Source organism: Asterias rubens, unplaced genomic scaffold, assembly GCF_902459465.1.
Source record: "Asterias rubens unplaced genomic scaffold, eAstRub1.3, whole genome shotgun sequence".
Classification (NCBI taxonomy): domain Eukaryota; kingdom Metazoa; phylum Echinodermata; class Asteroidea; order Forcipulatida; family Asteriidae; genus Asterias; species Asterias rubens.
In genome coordinates, this window is record NW_022985734.1 from 1 (window position 1) to 15382 (window position 15382).

General features: G+C 39.7%; 3 protein-coding genes across 3 annotated transcripts; 1 reads left to right on the plus strand and 2 right to left on the minus strand.

Annotated features, from left to right (window-relative positions):
* Positions 1–954: 954 nt before the first annotated feature.
* Positions 955–1909, minus strand: LOC117306497 (the record flags this gene model as incomplete). Its single annotated transcript, XM_033791053.1, has 2 exons — positions 1371–1909; positions 955–1038 (listed from the first exon to the last, which is right to left on the minus strand). Coding segments are annotated over exons 1-2 (600 nt in total), but the record flags the coding sequence as incomplete, so codon positions are not given.
* Positions 1910–7681: 5772 nt separating this feature from the next.
* LOC117306492 lies at positions 7682–13307 on the minus strand. The gene is made up of 4 exons (XM_033791040.1): positions 12263–13307; positions 10587–11003; positions 10021–10155; positions 7682–9082 (listed from the first exon to the last, which is right to left on the minus strand). The coding sequence occupies exons 1-4, from the start codon at positions 12339–12341 to the stop codon at positions 8574–8576; spliced, it is 1140 nt and encodes a 379-aa protein (XP_033646931.1). The 5' UTR covers positions 12342–13307; the 3' UTR covers positions 7682–8573.
* A 186-nt stretch (positions 13308–13493) lies between these two features.
* LOC117306490 lies at positions 13494–15100 on the plus strand. The gene is made up of 2 exons (XM_033791038.1): positions 13494–14105; positions 14442–15100. Exons 1-2 carry the CDS (start codon positions 13494–13496, stop codon positions 14544–14546), a joined length of 717 nt encoding a protein of 238 aa, XP_033646929.1. The 3' UTR covers positions 14547–15100.
* Positions 15101–15382: the final 282 nt, after the last annotated feature.

The following is a 15382-nucleotide window of genomic DNA, read 5'->3' on the forward strand; positions in this document are numbered from 1 at the left end:
CTTTCTGAATTACGGTCCTTGTAAAGTAATAAAGTGCTGTATTTACGTGTAGACATCTTGTGCACTTCTATCAAGTCCCCAAATATCTCAAAAATTCCAGACAACAACCATCTAGAACTTCGCTTACATGATTCAAGACAACTTGCCTCACCACATTTGAGTTTTAGTAAAGATACAAATAAATCGTACATGTCTGCAAGAAGAAACGCCTCATGACTGTTGCATAGCTTACAAATTTCCTTACAGGTCATGCAAAGTGCTGTTCTTGTGTGACATTTCTTTATGACTCTCTAAACTTAACTCAACATCCTCCAAACGTGTAACAGGTACTACTTTCCTTTTAGCCACAGAATAGCAAGTAAAGCAAAGAGAACTGAAAGTAGTAATTGTTACCTCGTCAATTGAAATATTTAGTTGCAGATATGCATTGTTAATATCCAGATTTGTACATGCATACCTTCTACAATTAACCAGAATGACACCACAAACCACACACTTTGCATTTGACTGAATGTTGTATATGAAGATTTGTGTAAACTGCACAAAGAAACACAGCTTGGTATAAATAAACAGTCAATGGTTGGAAAACAGGATTGAAAAGTTTCCAAAGAAATAGAGCTATCTGCCACTGAAACTGTTGAACACATGTCATATTTGTTAAGGTAACAAAGAGGTCTTTGCTTAGATCTTGTTTTTTCTGGCGTATAGACTGGATTGTTACTTTTTTTTGTAAATTTGTGCCTGCATGCATTACAAATGCAACCATCCTCACTCAAATGTGGCAAGTAAGTTCTAAAATATTGTTTAACCTTTGAGTTGCTCAAGATGCTAAGATGGGTCCATTTTGTACTGGATCTTGAGCAAATTTGGCACGGACCACACTCAACTTTCTGACAAGGGGGTCGAGCTCGTTTTGAACCCCCTTGAGATTGCTTCACCCCTGCAATGACATACGTTACCTCCTTGGCTTCCTGTTTTGTTGTTGTCCATTTGCCCATCATTCCTCCAGGAAAACTTGACTGAAGCCTCCCAAGGTACCTGTGTAAAATGAATACGTGTATACACACTTAAATAACAAAACACACACGAACAAACAATGCAAATTAATGCTATAGTGCAGAAAGACTAAAACAAAAATATAAATGAACAGAAAAATAGATGAAATATTTGCAACAAAACAATCTTAAATCTTCTTGGCCAGGTGCTTCAAATTTGTTTGTTAAAACCTTTTCATTTCCAGGAAAGGAAAACATCTCAGTGCAGAAAAAAAAGTATCCATTGAAAATGCAACGTAATAAGGTTCTAAATTGTCAGACCTTACATGGCCAATTGAAAACCTTAATGATTGCTATAAAAATTTATAAACTAACCTTCCATTTTCGCCGCCTCCGTCTTTTCACGATTTGCTTTTTTCTTTTGCGTCGCCTCTTCCCTTGCTTGCGTGATGCAACATAAGGTGTCTCTGCCTTCGGAAGGCGCACTTGTTGGTGTGAAGCACCTCGAGAATGGTGAAAATTGCTGTTGACCTCCTCATACCGTATTGTGGCCATAGCCACATAAGGTTTGATGAAGTACATCACTGGTTTGGTACTAGACAAACTCCTCCCAAGCTGCAAAAAACCTTCTCTGTCCTCGATGACTTGTCTTGACTTCCTCTGTTTTCTTGACATTTTGGGAGGCTTGGTTGTGACAGAAGGAGGAGGCTTAGTGGTGTCCGATGTCTTTGAGGTTGTACTGGAACTTGTGGGAGGCTTTGGGATGTCAATGCACCGCTTGGTCTTTGGGCATTTCGCTGAGATTTTCTTCCTCGGTGTTCGGACCAGTTTCTTCAGCTCATGTGGACAATGGGGTTGGGGTGTACCACGAGGGTCTATGGGTTTTGACATTTTCTCTAATTGCTTCTGTATAAGCCGGCTAAGAGGTAATTTCCGTCCCAGTTAAGATGAAGTCCATCTTTAGCAAGATGGCATTCATGGAACATGTCACTGAAATCTAAAAACTTGCAATGTGAAAAATTGTGACAAATATTGGCCAGCTTAATATTGTGCATTACCCGAGATAGATTAAGTCGGCTATCATCTGAACGGGGTAAAATACCACTTACCACTATCTCAGTAAGGGGGAAGTTTTCCCTTACAGTGGTAAGTAGTCTCCTGTAGGCTTGGATGTTGCTGTGAAGGAAGCCCTGTTCAAGGTTATTTGTTCCGACATGCAAAAATATAACGTCAGCAGTATGCAACTGATGGGCGTTATTAATAACATACTGACGAAGAATTTGCACAGTTGCCCCTCGACGAGTGTGCACGTCTGGGCTCAACAGGCAACTGTCAAAGTTCTCCCGCAAGTATTTAGTAAGGGAGTCACCCAATATCAGAGCACTAATCTTTCGAGGTGGTCCAAACACAGGCTGTTGGGATGGTAGCTGTGGGTCTGGCCATTTCAGAGGTCGGCCTAACCTGTAATAATCAAACAAATAAAAATAAAAATTGTCAACAAAAGTACATTTTGAAAAAAAAAGGAGTAGTGAAAAAGGTAGAACAAATTTAATCTAGTTTAACCCAACCAGCAATCAATCCATACATTTTAAAAATAGAACCAACTACTCAATCCCCTAACACTAACAGCCTCCTCGATTGTCATTACATAGCGAGGCCGAGGCTGAGACCAAGGCCGTCCGAAGTCGCCCTCAAACTGATGGAGGGATCATGATTAAATTGCAACTAAATGTTCAAGTTGGACTAATCTCATGTAGTAGGGCTAAATAAAATAGGTTCCATAATAAACATGACATGCCGTGTAATTGCACACAATGACATTTTAATTGAGTTAATTGAGCTTTGACTCAGGGCCTAAAAAAAATTATTATAAATTAATAATAAATATTGAAACCAATGTATTGTCCTTACTCCTTGACCTTGTCATGCTTGTGTAGGCCTAATTAACAGTTAACAAATGGAGAATCCAAATATCCACCACAAACCAATTAAAACATTTTTTTTTTATTAAATACTATTTATAATTAAAGACCTACATAGTACATGTACTTGTAGGCCCTAAAAAATAATAATAATAATAGGCTAGCTCAGTTGGACAGTAGCTGGGCGCTATAAACAAAAATACATTAAATTAATTAGTTCAGAACAGTCATCAGTACTCTCAAAACACGAAGCAGCCGACAACAACAGCCATGCGTGTGAAAACGTGCACGGTAAAATCGGTCACAAAACAAGAAATCTCGCGAAAAGCAAAAGTGCATTACGATCCTACATTGCCTTCGCCACACGTCAAATAATATACCAAACGATAGCTTACAGTTACACTTTAATCTTTCGATGTCTAGTGGTTTTATTTTCTCTTTTTATTTAGCTGGGTCAGGGCGCTGCAAACCAAAAACTACCCCAAGTCAATCCTGACACTATACAAAATGTTCAGTGGTAAAAAAAAGGGCTATAAAGTCATAGAAACTTAACAAATTTGGTATCATTTGACTCGGAAAAATATTCTACGTGTACTTACCACGCCATCTTGTGTGCCACCTGAAGCGTGTGAGCATCGTGCCGTGTGCAAAAAGGGTCGTCGAACTCTCGCAGTTTATCGCGCAAATCGCGCAGTCGCTTCTGCACGTTGGCTGTGCAGATAAAACTCGGGATTTGACCTCATTAACGCACGCAGTGCGGACTGACTGTACACCAACCACTCCAAGCCCCACCAAACACTATCAGTCACTCTACCATCAACCCTTTCACAATAACAAGTGCCTACATACATTAGTCTGACGATAACGCATTAAGAATTCGTCATGGGTAAGTAGAAAAGTTATTATCCTGAAGCTGAAATGTATGTTTTATTTGGTCAGTCAATCAACGTCAGATCGTCGTAGCAGGTCGTTTTCTTCGTAAATGGAAGTGAGTTCGAATCCCAGTCATGACACCTGGGCCCAATTTCATAGACATGCTATTAAAAAGCACAAAAATTTTGCTAAGCATGAAATTTCTTCCTTGAATAAAAACAGAATTACCAACCAAATTCCACATGATTATCAGGATAAGCAAACAACAGCTGAATACCAGTAACAAGCAATATGCAACAATGGACATTTGATTGGTAATCTGTTTTTATCGAGGAAGAATTTCATGCTAAGCAGATTTGTGTGCTAAGCAACTCTATGAATTTGGGCCCTGTGCCCTTGGGCAGGGCACTCAAGCATAATTGCTGCGTAAAAGGTTAATATAACAACGAATTGTCTGCGTTTTGATTGTTTAATCTATAGCTGTCGTCTCCAGCATCAAGGTACCTGGTACAATGAATGGGATCTAAAGTGATCATCAACGCTTGTTTGGCCCTCTCGGGGTTTTCAGTGGGGAGTACCATACGGCTGTCGAACTGACGGTAGTTTGTTGTTTTTTTATTTTAATTTTTTTCATTCGAGTAATAGTTATTGTTAGAGAATTGTGTATTTAATCGAAATTTAACAATTTAATCGTCGCCAGCAGCAACGAAAATATAGATTGTTTCTTTAAAGGCACTGGACACTATTGGTAATTACTCAAATAGTTTTTAGCATGATGATGATGATGATTAAAAAAAACATTTTGTTTTCAATTATTCAGAGGACGAAATACCTCCCACTCCGCTTGTGGGAAAAACCGCTGACACTGGTGAGAATGATACATTTGGCATGACCGTGGTGTGGCGGGGTGGCAGCTCCGTCACCAGCTGGACCGGACAGCTTCATGTCTGTGGCGGCGAAGAGACCCTCAGGACTACATGGATACTGGCGTCAAAGGTGGAGGACGTGTAAAGAAGAACTGGGAGGCCATACATAGTATAAACTTGGGGTTTAGACCTGGGTCCCATCCAAAGGATGAGGAGATGAATTGGTTGAACAGGGCCACAGCAAATCATTGGATACAAGTAGGCCAGTACATGTCACATCCATAAAATCAAATGTTGTTATTAAACGTGTACGTAGAATTGACTGCAAAAAATGAATGCGTTTCACCAGTCGAATACAGTGCAGTCCGATCTTGATAATTTTCATCATTGTTAGGGCAAACTTCTGGGGCGAACCACCCCCCCCCCCCCCCACCACCACCACCAAGAAAAAGAAAAAAGAAATGAAAACACATTTTCATTTCCGTTTTATAAATAAATTAATGTAGATGATAATAATACGCAATTATTGATGTTATAAGAAAAAAATATGGTGTATAGTGCCATGCATAATAAGCAAAGCCTCAACCGACCAACAATTAGAAATCAGTTTCCATATTATTAATTCTAACCTTATATCCCTTGCAATATTTCAGAATTGGCCAGGACTTGTTTAAAAGGTACAAGTTCAAGCATGACGACATCCATACCATGAGAGACTTGGCTCGTTGGCAAAAGGACGAAAAATAGACCGGAGAACGGATGTACTCGTATGGTGTTGCTGATCAAACAAAGGATTGACTAGCCTCTCTTTTAAAATACTAACAGTTTTAAAATTCAAGCATACAATACTTTTTATGGAACGATTTTTGTTTTTTTGATTTTTTTTGGCTGATTAGAACTAAACGGCTGGATCAATTTTAGGGTTTTGGAGTATATTTTTGTTTCCTTTAAAACAAAGTATACTTTGAGTTGTTTAACCGTTGATTTGTTTAGTCCTATTATAAATGTAGATGCATGCAATAAAACTAACATTTTAAAGGTGGTTGTGTTTTTAGTAAATGTCCACAGATTTACATTAAACTTACAGGGTTTGAAGACAATGATAGCGGAAAGCTTCCCTTCAAACATTACAAACTAAGGTTCTGTAGTTTTTGAAAGATGATTAAGACAAGTTACAAAGTAATTTTCGTCTCTATAAGACGAAAATTATTTTAGCATAAACCATAGCATAACTGGTTAATGCGTTTTTACATGCTAAAACTGAGACGAAAAATTATTTGTTTTACTCATTTCTCAAAAAAACTACAGCACCTCAGTAAGTAAAATTTCAAGGGAAGCTTTCTACATCATTATCTTCAAACTGTGTAAATTTAATGTAAATATGTGGACATTGTGTTTGTTTTAGGAAAAGGTATATAGACCCTTCAATAGCGTTGTTTAACTATCTGAAATCTGGTCAATAATAATTTTCACCAATGCATGCAGTGAGTCAGTCCCAATCAGTCAATCAATCAATCAATCAATCATTCAAGCAATCAATCAATCATTCAAGCAATCAATCTTGACAGTTATTTAGGTGCCAATTCAAGAATCATACTGCCGGACAAATAGAACGTTTTAATGCATTTTATAAAATTACACCTTTGGTTTTTTAAACGTTTTATTCTTTTCATCCTATACAAATGTATAGTTGTAAACAGTAAACATTTACCTGTGCAAATTTAACTTCAAAAGGTGGTCGCGTTTTTGAGATTTCGCCGAAACTCCGGGAGCGAATATCGTCAACGCAGGAATAATATTCCTTATAAGGAATACACAATCTAATATTCAAACTTTGGGGGGAGGGGAGTTTTGTCTTTTTCTTACAAAGCCTGTCCAAAACTTCCGTAGGCCTACTTCTTACCACGTAAGGCTGTGTTGCCTTTAATTTTCAGAATTCTTACCAAGCGTGTACCAAGCGTGTACCGACCCTTTAGGGAGATTGTCACACCCTACGTGCGCCCCCCCCCCCCCAAACAAAAAAGGAGGAACTTTACAATGTGTTTTCTTCTTAGAAGTAGTTGTAACGGCTCTTTTTTCATCTGAACGGTGGACAAAATTTAGCTACTGGTGAGGGCAACAGAGGCCATGACCCAGTGGACTATGTTGCCCTTGTTCTTGGCATTTGTGCCCTTTAAAAGTTTCCCTAAAACGATTTCACAATAGAAATGCCCTAGACAAATTAAGCATGGCCTCGCCCTGTCAAAAGTACAATTCCAGGCTTGATTTTGTTTGAACAAAGTTCAAGTGAAATATGTTTACCCGAAACATGAAAGGATTGTTAGGTTAAAGTCATCGACGGCATGGCCAGAGTTCATCAGCCAAACTTCTTGAACAAAACCATTAGAGGCACCAAAATCATTTCTTTATCTCGTTTTTTAGCTTCGCGAATTCAGTTCCATGAAGGAAGTTTAAGCTCAAAACAATTACTATATTTTGTTCAGAAAAGAGTTTGTTTGTTTTTATTATATTTCTATAAGAAATAATTTAACAACATAAAAGAGTATTATCATGTGCTTATCATTTAGAGAAAATAGCTGAAAGATTGTATTGACTTTAAAACTTACAATTTTACAATGATTACAACCAAGGAAATTTGGAGTAGAAATGGGTTGTAGGTTGTAGGTTCTAAAAAGCTGACAGGTATTGGAACAAAATATCACTCAACATGGGTCATAAAAAAATACTGTCTTTAAAGGAACATGTTGCCTTGGATCGGGCGAAGTGGTCTATAAAAAGCGTTTATAACCGTTTGTTAGAAAATGCATGTACAATACAATGATCCACACAATTTGCCTCGAACTGCGTTGTTTTTATTTTACTTTGCGAACTAAGACGGTCGGCCATTTATGAGAGTCAAAAATTTGACTCCCATAAAAAAAATGGCCGACCGTGTTAGTCGACCAATTTTGAGGCGTGTTTGTGTGTATCATTGTATTCTACTTTTACAACATCTTTCCATCCATATGTATTTTATAACAAACGGTAATAAACGCTTTTCAAAGACCAACTCGGCCGATACTAGGCAACGTGTTCCTTTAAAAATAAAATGATTTCATATATTATTAAAGGCTTCTTTTAAATTTGCTATAAAATTATTCAAAGGCGGCTTTTTAAACAGGGATTTGTTTTGCATAAATGAATAAACCAAATAAAGATTTGTTGCTACTTATCAATATTATATTAAGCTTATTTTGATAATTTCTTATGCAATCATGTTAAACATTTTGGGACATGGCAGCAGCGTACTTACCGCGTCATTCCATCTCGGTAATGTGTGCATGCTCAAATTAACCTGGTAAGCCTGCTGCCACCTAGTGTTCAAAGTCTCCCAGTAGGGACTGAGAGATAAATACCTTTTGTTGTTTTATTTTCCTTTATTTAAAAGTACTTCCCTTTTTTATGTTTCGGCAACTTTGGGGCAGGCAGCGTTGTCATTCAATTATTACAGGTGATACTCAAGACAATAAAACATTCCCATGAAATATGCAAATTGCACATCGCGTGTGGTTTGAGCAAACATGGTGGACATCAAGCCTTTTGTGTTTGGGTCTGATGGTGTAAGTGACGCATACGCGTTTGTGCGTCTTCCTAGTGCACGTTTATCAGCCAAAGTGTCTGGTGAACATGTATAGTTGTACACATTCAAGCCGGGGCCCAATAACAAAAGAAGATACGGTCAACGGTTCGGTAAAGGTCCCCGGTTGGAAAACGTGTACAAAACCAATGGGAGCTGTTGCAAAAAAAGTTTGAGTAGGCCTCTATAAACAAAAGAGGGAGATTAGGACGTCCAAGGTTGCATACATACACGAACTTGTTTGCGTTCATGTAAATAGTAACTTTCACAAGGGGCTAATTCCTACAAAGTTTTCCACATGTCAATGATTTTCTAAGTCATTGTTAATGCTGGCCAGACGTGATCTCGATGTAGGTGTTGTACCGTCAGCCATCTGCAAGGATTCCTCAAACGGTCTGGGTAGAGTTGAGTACGGTGGGGGCGCCCCAGCTGGGTTCATAATAACCGGTGGATGGGGGTCCCTCGGGTAGTCTACTGCCCTCTCGGTAAACTCAAGATCGGTGTACTGATCTCCCTCTGAAGTGAACATCGGGGCACCCCTACCCGGGTGACTTGAATCTGGAGTCGGTCGACGCTGATGTTGTTGTCGTGGGGGCCCGCCGCCCTCTTGTGACGTGTTCCTTGATCTGGATTGACTGGACCGATGAGGGCGCCGCACGCTGCTTTCTCGGGCCCGCTTGGAGCGAACCCTTTTCGCCATGAGGGCTAGAATAGTGAAGATGATGATCGCGAGGAGCACCACCATCAAGATGACAATGATGACGATCACGGTGATCCCCAAGCTGCTCCCCGCGGGACTTGGTGTACTGGCTGTGTGTAAAACAAATGGGAAGGTCAACGGATGTCAGAGGTCAGAGTTCATTTCTCATATCAATGAACATTAAATCACATTTAACAATGAAAAAGAAAACTTCAGAAAAGTTGTCCATCTTCTTAACCATGCTGAAATTCTACCTGATCTTGAACCTCTTCTGTAACAATTTAACAATGGTTATAGAAGAGGTTCAAGATCATACAAGTAGAATTCCAGAATGGTTAAGAAAATGAACAACTTTTCTGAAGTACTTTGCTCAATCGGGTGCAAGCCGTGAAGGATTGGAGACATTTTATTAGAACAACACTCTGCCCCGGGATTATAGTCATGATCGTGTACATAACAGGCATAAGAGCATTGTAAATAAAGTCTCCATGAGCCAAGCAATTACAACTTGGTTTCACATAGTAAAATAACCAGCAGCAATAACTGAAAGGGTCACCTAACAATAATACAACTTATAAGCACAAGGTAGAAATACAAACACATACTAAGGCCAAAAGCGTAAAAAAGTAAAATGTTATGTACCAAAAAAGACATTTAAACGAATTGTTACAGTATTTTGGGCAAGCTGGTGATGGTATTATTTCCTCTATCTCTCTGTGTTGCATTATTAACTAAGTTTAAACTTTGAAGGGGTTAACAAGGAGCCGGTGTGGCAGGAGATTCTGTCCCCGGAGTTTCAGCCCCTCCCAATAACGTACGGCGATCTGTGTTTAGAAACTTCTTCTGAAGGCGCCCTCTTTTAAAACATCTTCCATCAGCTGAGTGACGTACACCACAAAACAACCGTTAGTTAAGCATTTACATGACCAGCGTCGTTTGCAGTACAACTTCACTGCGCATGCCATACGTACACCACCAAACAACCACTAGTTTAGCATTGGTACTTGCGCAAACTTGACCCGTGTGTCTACTGTAGTTGGTGACTCACCTAAACATCTGGGATCGCCCTCCTCCGAGTAAGAAGCACTGGGGCAGTTCTGCTCTCCGTCGCACACCAGACTCTTGTCAATGCAGAACTGCGTATCGCGAGTCCCACTGACGTCACACTCATAGCAAGACCCATCTACGTTCAATTTAAATAAAATGATTCTTTGTAATAGCTAATTAACTTAATTCATGTTTTAGTTCAGCTAAACTGTCATTTGGTAATTTGGTTAACTAGTAGTACTTTAGTTATGTAGGTAGGTAGGTAGGTAGGTAGGTAGGGAGGGAGGAGGTAGCTAGGTAGCTAGTCAGCCAGTCACTCACTTGTCGCTCACTTAGTCGCTCACTTAGTCATTCACGTAGTCACTCACTCAGTCACTTACTCAGTCCCTTAGACAGACACTCAGTCACTTAGTCAGCCACGTCGCTACTTCGTCACTTGGTAACTCGGTCACTCAGTAACTTGGTAACTCCGTCAGTGACACACTTACTCTCGGTCGCTGAGTCAGTCACTCAGCCGGTCACTCACTCAATCTTTCAGTCACATAGTACTCAGTCATTTATACTTACCGGGTTCTGTTTTGAATGCTGTATAACTTATAGAAAAGGCACTATCTTCTCGAGACTGAACAGATCTCAGCGTTAGAAACACTTGGTTGCCAGTTGACTCAATGGGTTGGCTGGGTTTGACGAGGCCACATAAACCGTGGGGGAAGGTGGGTAAAAGTGACATAGCGCCCTCAGTGTTGCTCCCTAGAAACATCAGCCGATTTCCGCCTCCGCACGTGTTCACGTTGAGGTTTGTAAGTTTGACTTCGTTAACGGTAAGACTTAGTCTGGTGCCCGGTGGTGAGAACAGGGCCAGGCTGCAGTTGAGGTCGGGCGAGAAACGAGGTATGGAGGAGAACACCTGACCTGATAGTGTGCCCTCGATCGTGTCGCCACAGCCTGTGAAGTTTGCAGACCGTGTTTGCATGTCCATGTAAGCTTAAATTCGAGGGGAAAAAATAAGTTTATTATAGTTAAAGGGTCTAGGTACTTTTTGTAGGTCACACAACACAATGTCCACATTAAACCAACACCGTATGAAGATAGCGATGGTAGAAAGCTTCCCAAGTCACCAAAATAATTTTCGTCTCAGGAGACGAAAATTATTTTAGCATGTAAAAAGTATTTTGGTGACATTGTCTGCTTAAATGATTTTTTTCCCCAATTTTGCCCGATTTTAAAATAAAAATCAATTTAAGTGATATATGGCTACCAGTAAACAAGTAAACAACAATTAGTATAAACAATTGTTATTGGTTATGTTATTGTTATTATTATTGTAGGGTCATGTCACGTGAGAACAATTCAACCACAGTTCAAGGCCATCTCCAAATATTCAAACAATTTATCATAAATGAGACATTATTGTGGATAGTTGGAAATTGAGGGAAATTGCTAAACTGCTAAGAGTGTGTTTCTTTAGCATGCAGTGCAGTTAGTTGCTGGTGTGGCAAGAGATCCGGTCCCCGGAGATTCGGGTCCCCCATATGGGAAACTGTGTACAAACTTCTGCTGATAGCGCCCTCTTTTGAATCATCCTCCTCCAGCCCATGGTAGTTTTCCATTTAGGGGACAAAATCTCTAAAAGAAAGATTTCTCTTAGAGCACCGCCATCCAATTTGCTTCTCAAATGTGCCTCCTACGGGGTGCGACAAGGCCAAGATTATTCTACTTTCAAGGTAACCCGTACAACGCTTTGTGGGTTATAAACGCATAATTGGTAAACAAACAGAGACTTGAGTATCAATTGAAACTCGCATCATAAATAAAGAATTCAAATTTTGAGTTGTTACCCATACACACCGATGAGTGTTAGCAATGTACACTCAATACTTATACATGTACTAGTGGCATTAACAAACTGGGTCCAATTTCGTAGAGCTGCTTAAGCGCAAAAATAGCTAAGCAAAACAAACCTATAAATGCTTACCAGGATAAGGTTACCAGCAGCACTACCATGTCACATGTACATTTTGAGACTGGTATCCTGCTCATTTCTGATAAGAAACGTTGAATATTATTCTGTATGTTCTGCTTAAGCACCTCTATGAACTTGGACCCTGATCTCAGGCACTTCGTATAATGATCTGCAGCTAATAAACTACTCTTAATGTTTAACTCTTGTTTCTCATTTAAAAGAAAATAAATGATTGACATAGATTCTAAGCAATACATTGGTATCTATAACGTGTACTCACCAACAGACCGGGTACGTACTGTGGTCAGCAAGCAAGCCACAAAAGTCCACATCACGTTCATCTGACCTGTCCTTTTCATGTTTGAGAAAATTATATTGTCCCTGACGTTTCGATTACCAACAACAAGTTTTTTGGCTAGGGCCGATATTCCACGGCCGTTTGCTGTATCTTTTTGGGTTGGCCAAGGTAGCCAGTCAATATTGGTGGGAGGGACAACACAACAATTAAGTAGCCAAAATCAATTTTAAGAAGTTTGAATTTTTAGTGTAGCGTTGTGTAATCCAGTATTACCGTGGAGGTACAACATACTGAACTGTATATACAGACGTTTGAGGTCCACGGCCAAGGAGCGATGCCGTGCGTAATCCAGTAGCTGAATGTAGCCACCTGTTCAATGCTTTCTGCGTAACACCGGTAGCTGCAATGTTGCTGACGACCTGCGTAATACTAGTAGCTGTAAACTTGATTGGAATCATCTGCGTATTCCGGTGACTGAATGTTCCTGTCATTGGTTCCAATAAACTATAAACCAAGAATGATTTCCGCACATTCCGGTAGCCCTGTGTCCGTTGATATAACAGCAGGTGTTCCATCAATGTTTACAAGTTAACATTAAGTTTACGTCCGCCATAGTAATTGTACATACAAAATGTGTCTGCCTTTATCAGATGAATTGTTGCGTTACAGTTTTATCTTCAGAATGAGCAAATGAGTCACTAATAATCCATCGAGAATGACTAAACGTGGTTCCCCTCCATGCAAACCAATGGTGTTTAATACTCACTTTTCAATCACTTGAAATACCATAATAACTCAAAGGAGAGCTTCACACACAAAACATACACATTGAATCGATATTCTACTGGATACGTGGCTCTGTTCCCTTGAGTTTTTGAGTTTTCACACCGTGACGCAGAGTTTACGGGCACACCTTGGCACAACAGCTCAACCAAACGATATTCTACTGGATACGTGGCTCTGTTCCCTTGAGTTTTTGAGTTTTCACACCGTGACGCAGAGTTTACGGGCACACCTTGGCACAACAGCTCAAGCCTACAGGAGACTACTTACCACTGTAAGGGAAAACTTCCCCCTTACTGAGATAGTGGTAAGTGGTATTTTACCCCGTTCAGATGATAGCCGACTTAATCTATCTCGGGTAATGCACAATATTAAGCTGGCCAATATTTGTCACAATTTTTCACATTGCAAGTTTTTAGATTTCAGTGACATGTTCCATGAATGCCATCTTGCTAAAGATGGACTTCATCTTAACTGGGACGGAAATTACCTCTTTAGCCGGCTTATACAGAAGCAATTAGAGAAAATGTCAAAACCCATAGACCCTCGTGGTACACCCCAACCCCATTGTCCACATGAGCTGAAGAAACTGGTCCGAACACCGAGGAAGAAAATCTCAGCGAAATGCCCAAAGACCAAGCGGTGCATTGACATCCCAAAGCCTCCCACAAGTTCCAGTACAACCTCAAAGACATCGGACACCACTAAGCCTCCTCCTTCTGTCACAACCAAGCCTCCCAAAATGTCAAGAAAACAGAGGAAGTCAAGACAAGTCATCGAGGACAGAGAAGGTTTTTTGCAGCTTGGGAGGAGTTTGTCTAGTACCAAACCAGTGATGTACTTCATCAAACCTTATGTGGCTATGGCCACAATACGGTATGAGGAGGTCAACAGCAATTTTCACCATTCTCGAGGTGCTTCACACCAACAAGTGCGCCTTCCGAAGGCAGAGACACCTTATGTTGCATCACGCAAGCAAGGGAAGAGGCGACGCAAAAGAAAAAAGCAAATCGTGAAAAGACGGAGGCGGCGAAAATGGAAGGTTAGTTTATAAATTTTTATAGCAATCATTAAGGTTTTCAATTGGCCATGTAAGGTCTGACAATTTAGAACCTTATTACGTTGCATTTTCAATGGATACAGTTTTTTTTCTGCACTGAGATGTTTTCCTTTCCTGGAAATGAAAAGGTTTTAACAAACAAATTTGAAGCACCTGGCCAAGAAGATTTAAGATTGTTTTGTTGCAAATATTTCATCTATTTTTCTGTTCATTTATATTTTTTGTTTTAGTCTTTCTGCACTATAGCATTAATTTGCATTGTTTGTTCGTGTGATGTTTTGTTATTTAAGTGTGTATACACGTATTCATTTTACACAGGTACCTTGGGAGGCTTCAGTCAAGTTTTCCTGGAGGAATGATGGGCAAATGGACAACAACAAAACAGGAAGCCAAGGAGGTAACAATATGTCATTGCAGGGGTGAAGCAATCTCAAGGGGGTTCAAAACGAGCTCGACCCCCTTGTCAGAAAGTTGAGTGTGGTCCGTGCCAAATTTGCTCAAGATCCAGTACAAAATGGACCCATCTTAGCATCTTGAGCAACTCAAAGGTTAAACAATATTTTAGAACTTACTTGCCACATTTGAGTGAGGATGGTTGCATTTGTAATGCATGCAGGCACAAATTTACAAAAAAAAGTAACAATCCAGTCTATACGCCAGAAAAAACAAGATCTAAGCAAAGACCTCTTTGTTACCTTAACAAATATGACATGTGTTCAACAGTTTCAGTGGCAGATAGCTCTATTTCTTTGGAAACTTTTCAATCCTGTTTTCCAACCATTGACTGTTTATTTATACCAAGCTGTGTTTCTTTGTGCAGTTTACACAAATCTTTCATATACAACATTCAGTCAAATGCAAAGTGTGTGGTTTGTGGTGTCATTCTGGTTAATTGTAGAAGGTATGCATGTACAAATCTGGATATTAACAATGCATATCTGCAACTAAATATTTCAATTGACGAGGTAACAATTACTACTTTCAGTTCTCTTTGCTTTACTTGCTATTCTGTCGCTAAAAGGAAAGTAGTACCTGTTACACGTTTGGAGGATGTTGAGTTAAGTTTAGAGAGTCATAAAGAAATGTCACACACAAGAACAGCACTTTGCATGACCTGTAAGGAAATTTGTAAGCTATGCAACAGTCATGAGGCGTTTCTTCTTGCAGACATGTACGATTTATTTGTATCTTTACTAAAACTCAAATGTGGTGAGGCAAGTTGTCTTGAATCATGTAAGCGAAGTTCTAGATGGTTGTTG

Excerpts from the sequence above, each read along its gene's own strand:
- LOC117306492 (XM_033791040.1), bottom strand. The coding sequence starts at position 12,341 with ATGAAAAGGACAGGTCAGATGAACGTGATGTGGACTTTTGTGGCTTGC. Across the intron at positions 11,004-12,262 it reads AGTACGTACCCGGTCTGTTG|CTTACATGGACATGCAAACA; the intron begins GTGAGTACACGT and ends CTCGAATTTAAG. Across the intron at positions 10,156-10,586 it reads AGCATTCAAAACAGAACCCG|ATGGGTCTTGCTATGAGTGT; the intron begins GTAAGTATAAAT and ends AATTGAACGTAG.
- LOC117306490 (XM_033791038.1), top strand. The coding sequence starts at position 13,494 with ATGTTCCATGAATGCCATCTTGCTAAAGATGGACTTCATCTTAACTGG. Across the intron at positions 14,106-14,441 it reads GGAGGCGGCGAAAATGGAAG|GTACCTTGGGAGGCTTCAGT; the intron begins GTTAGTTTATAA and ends CATTTTACACAG.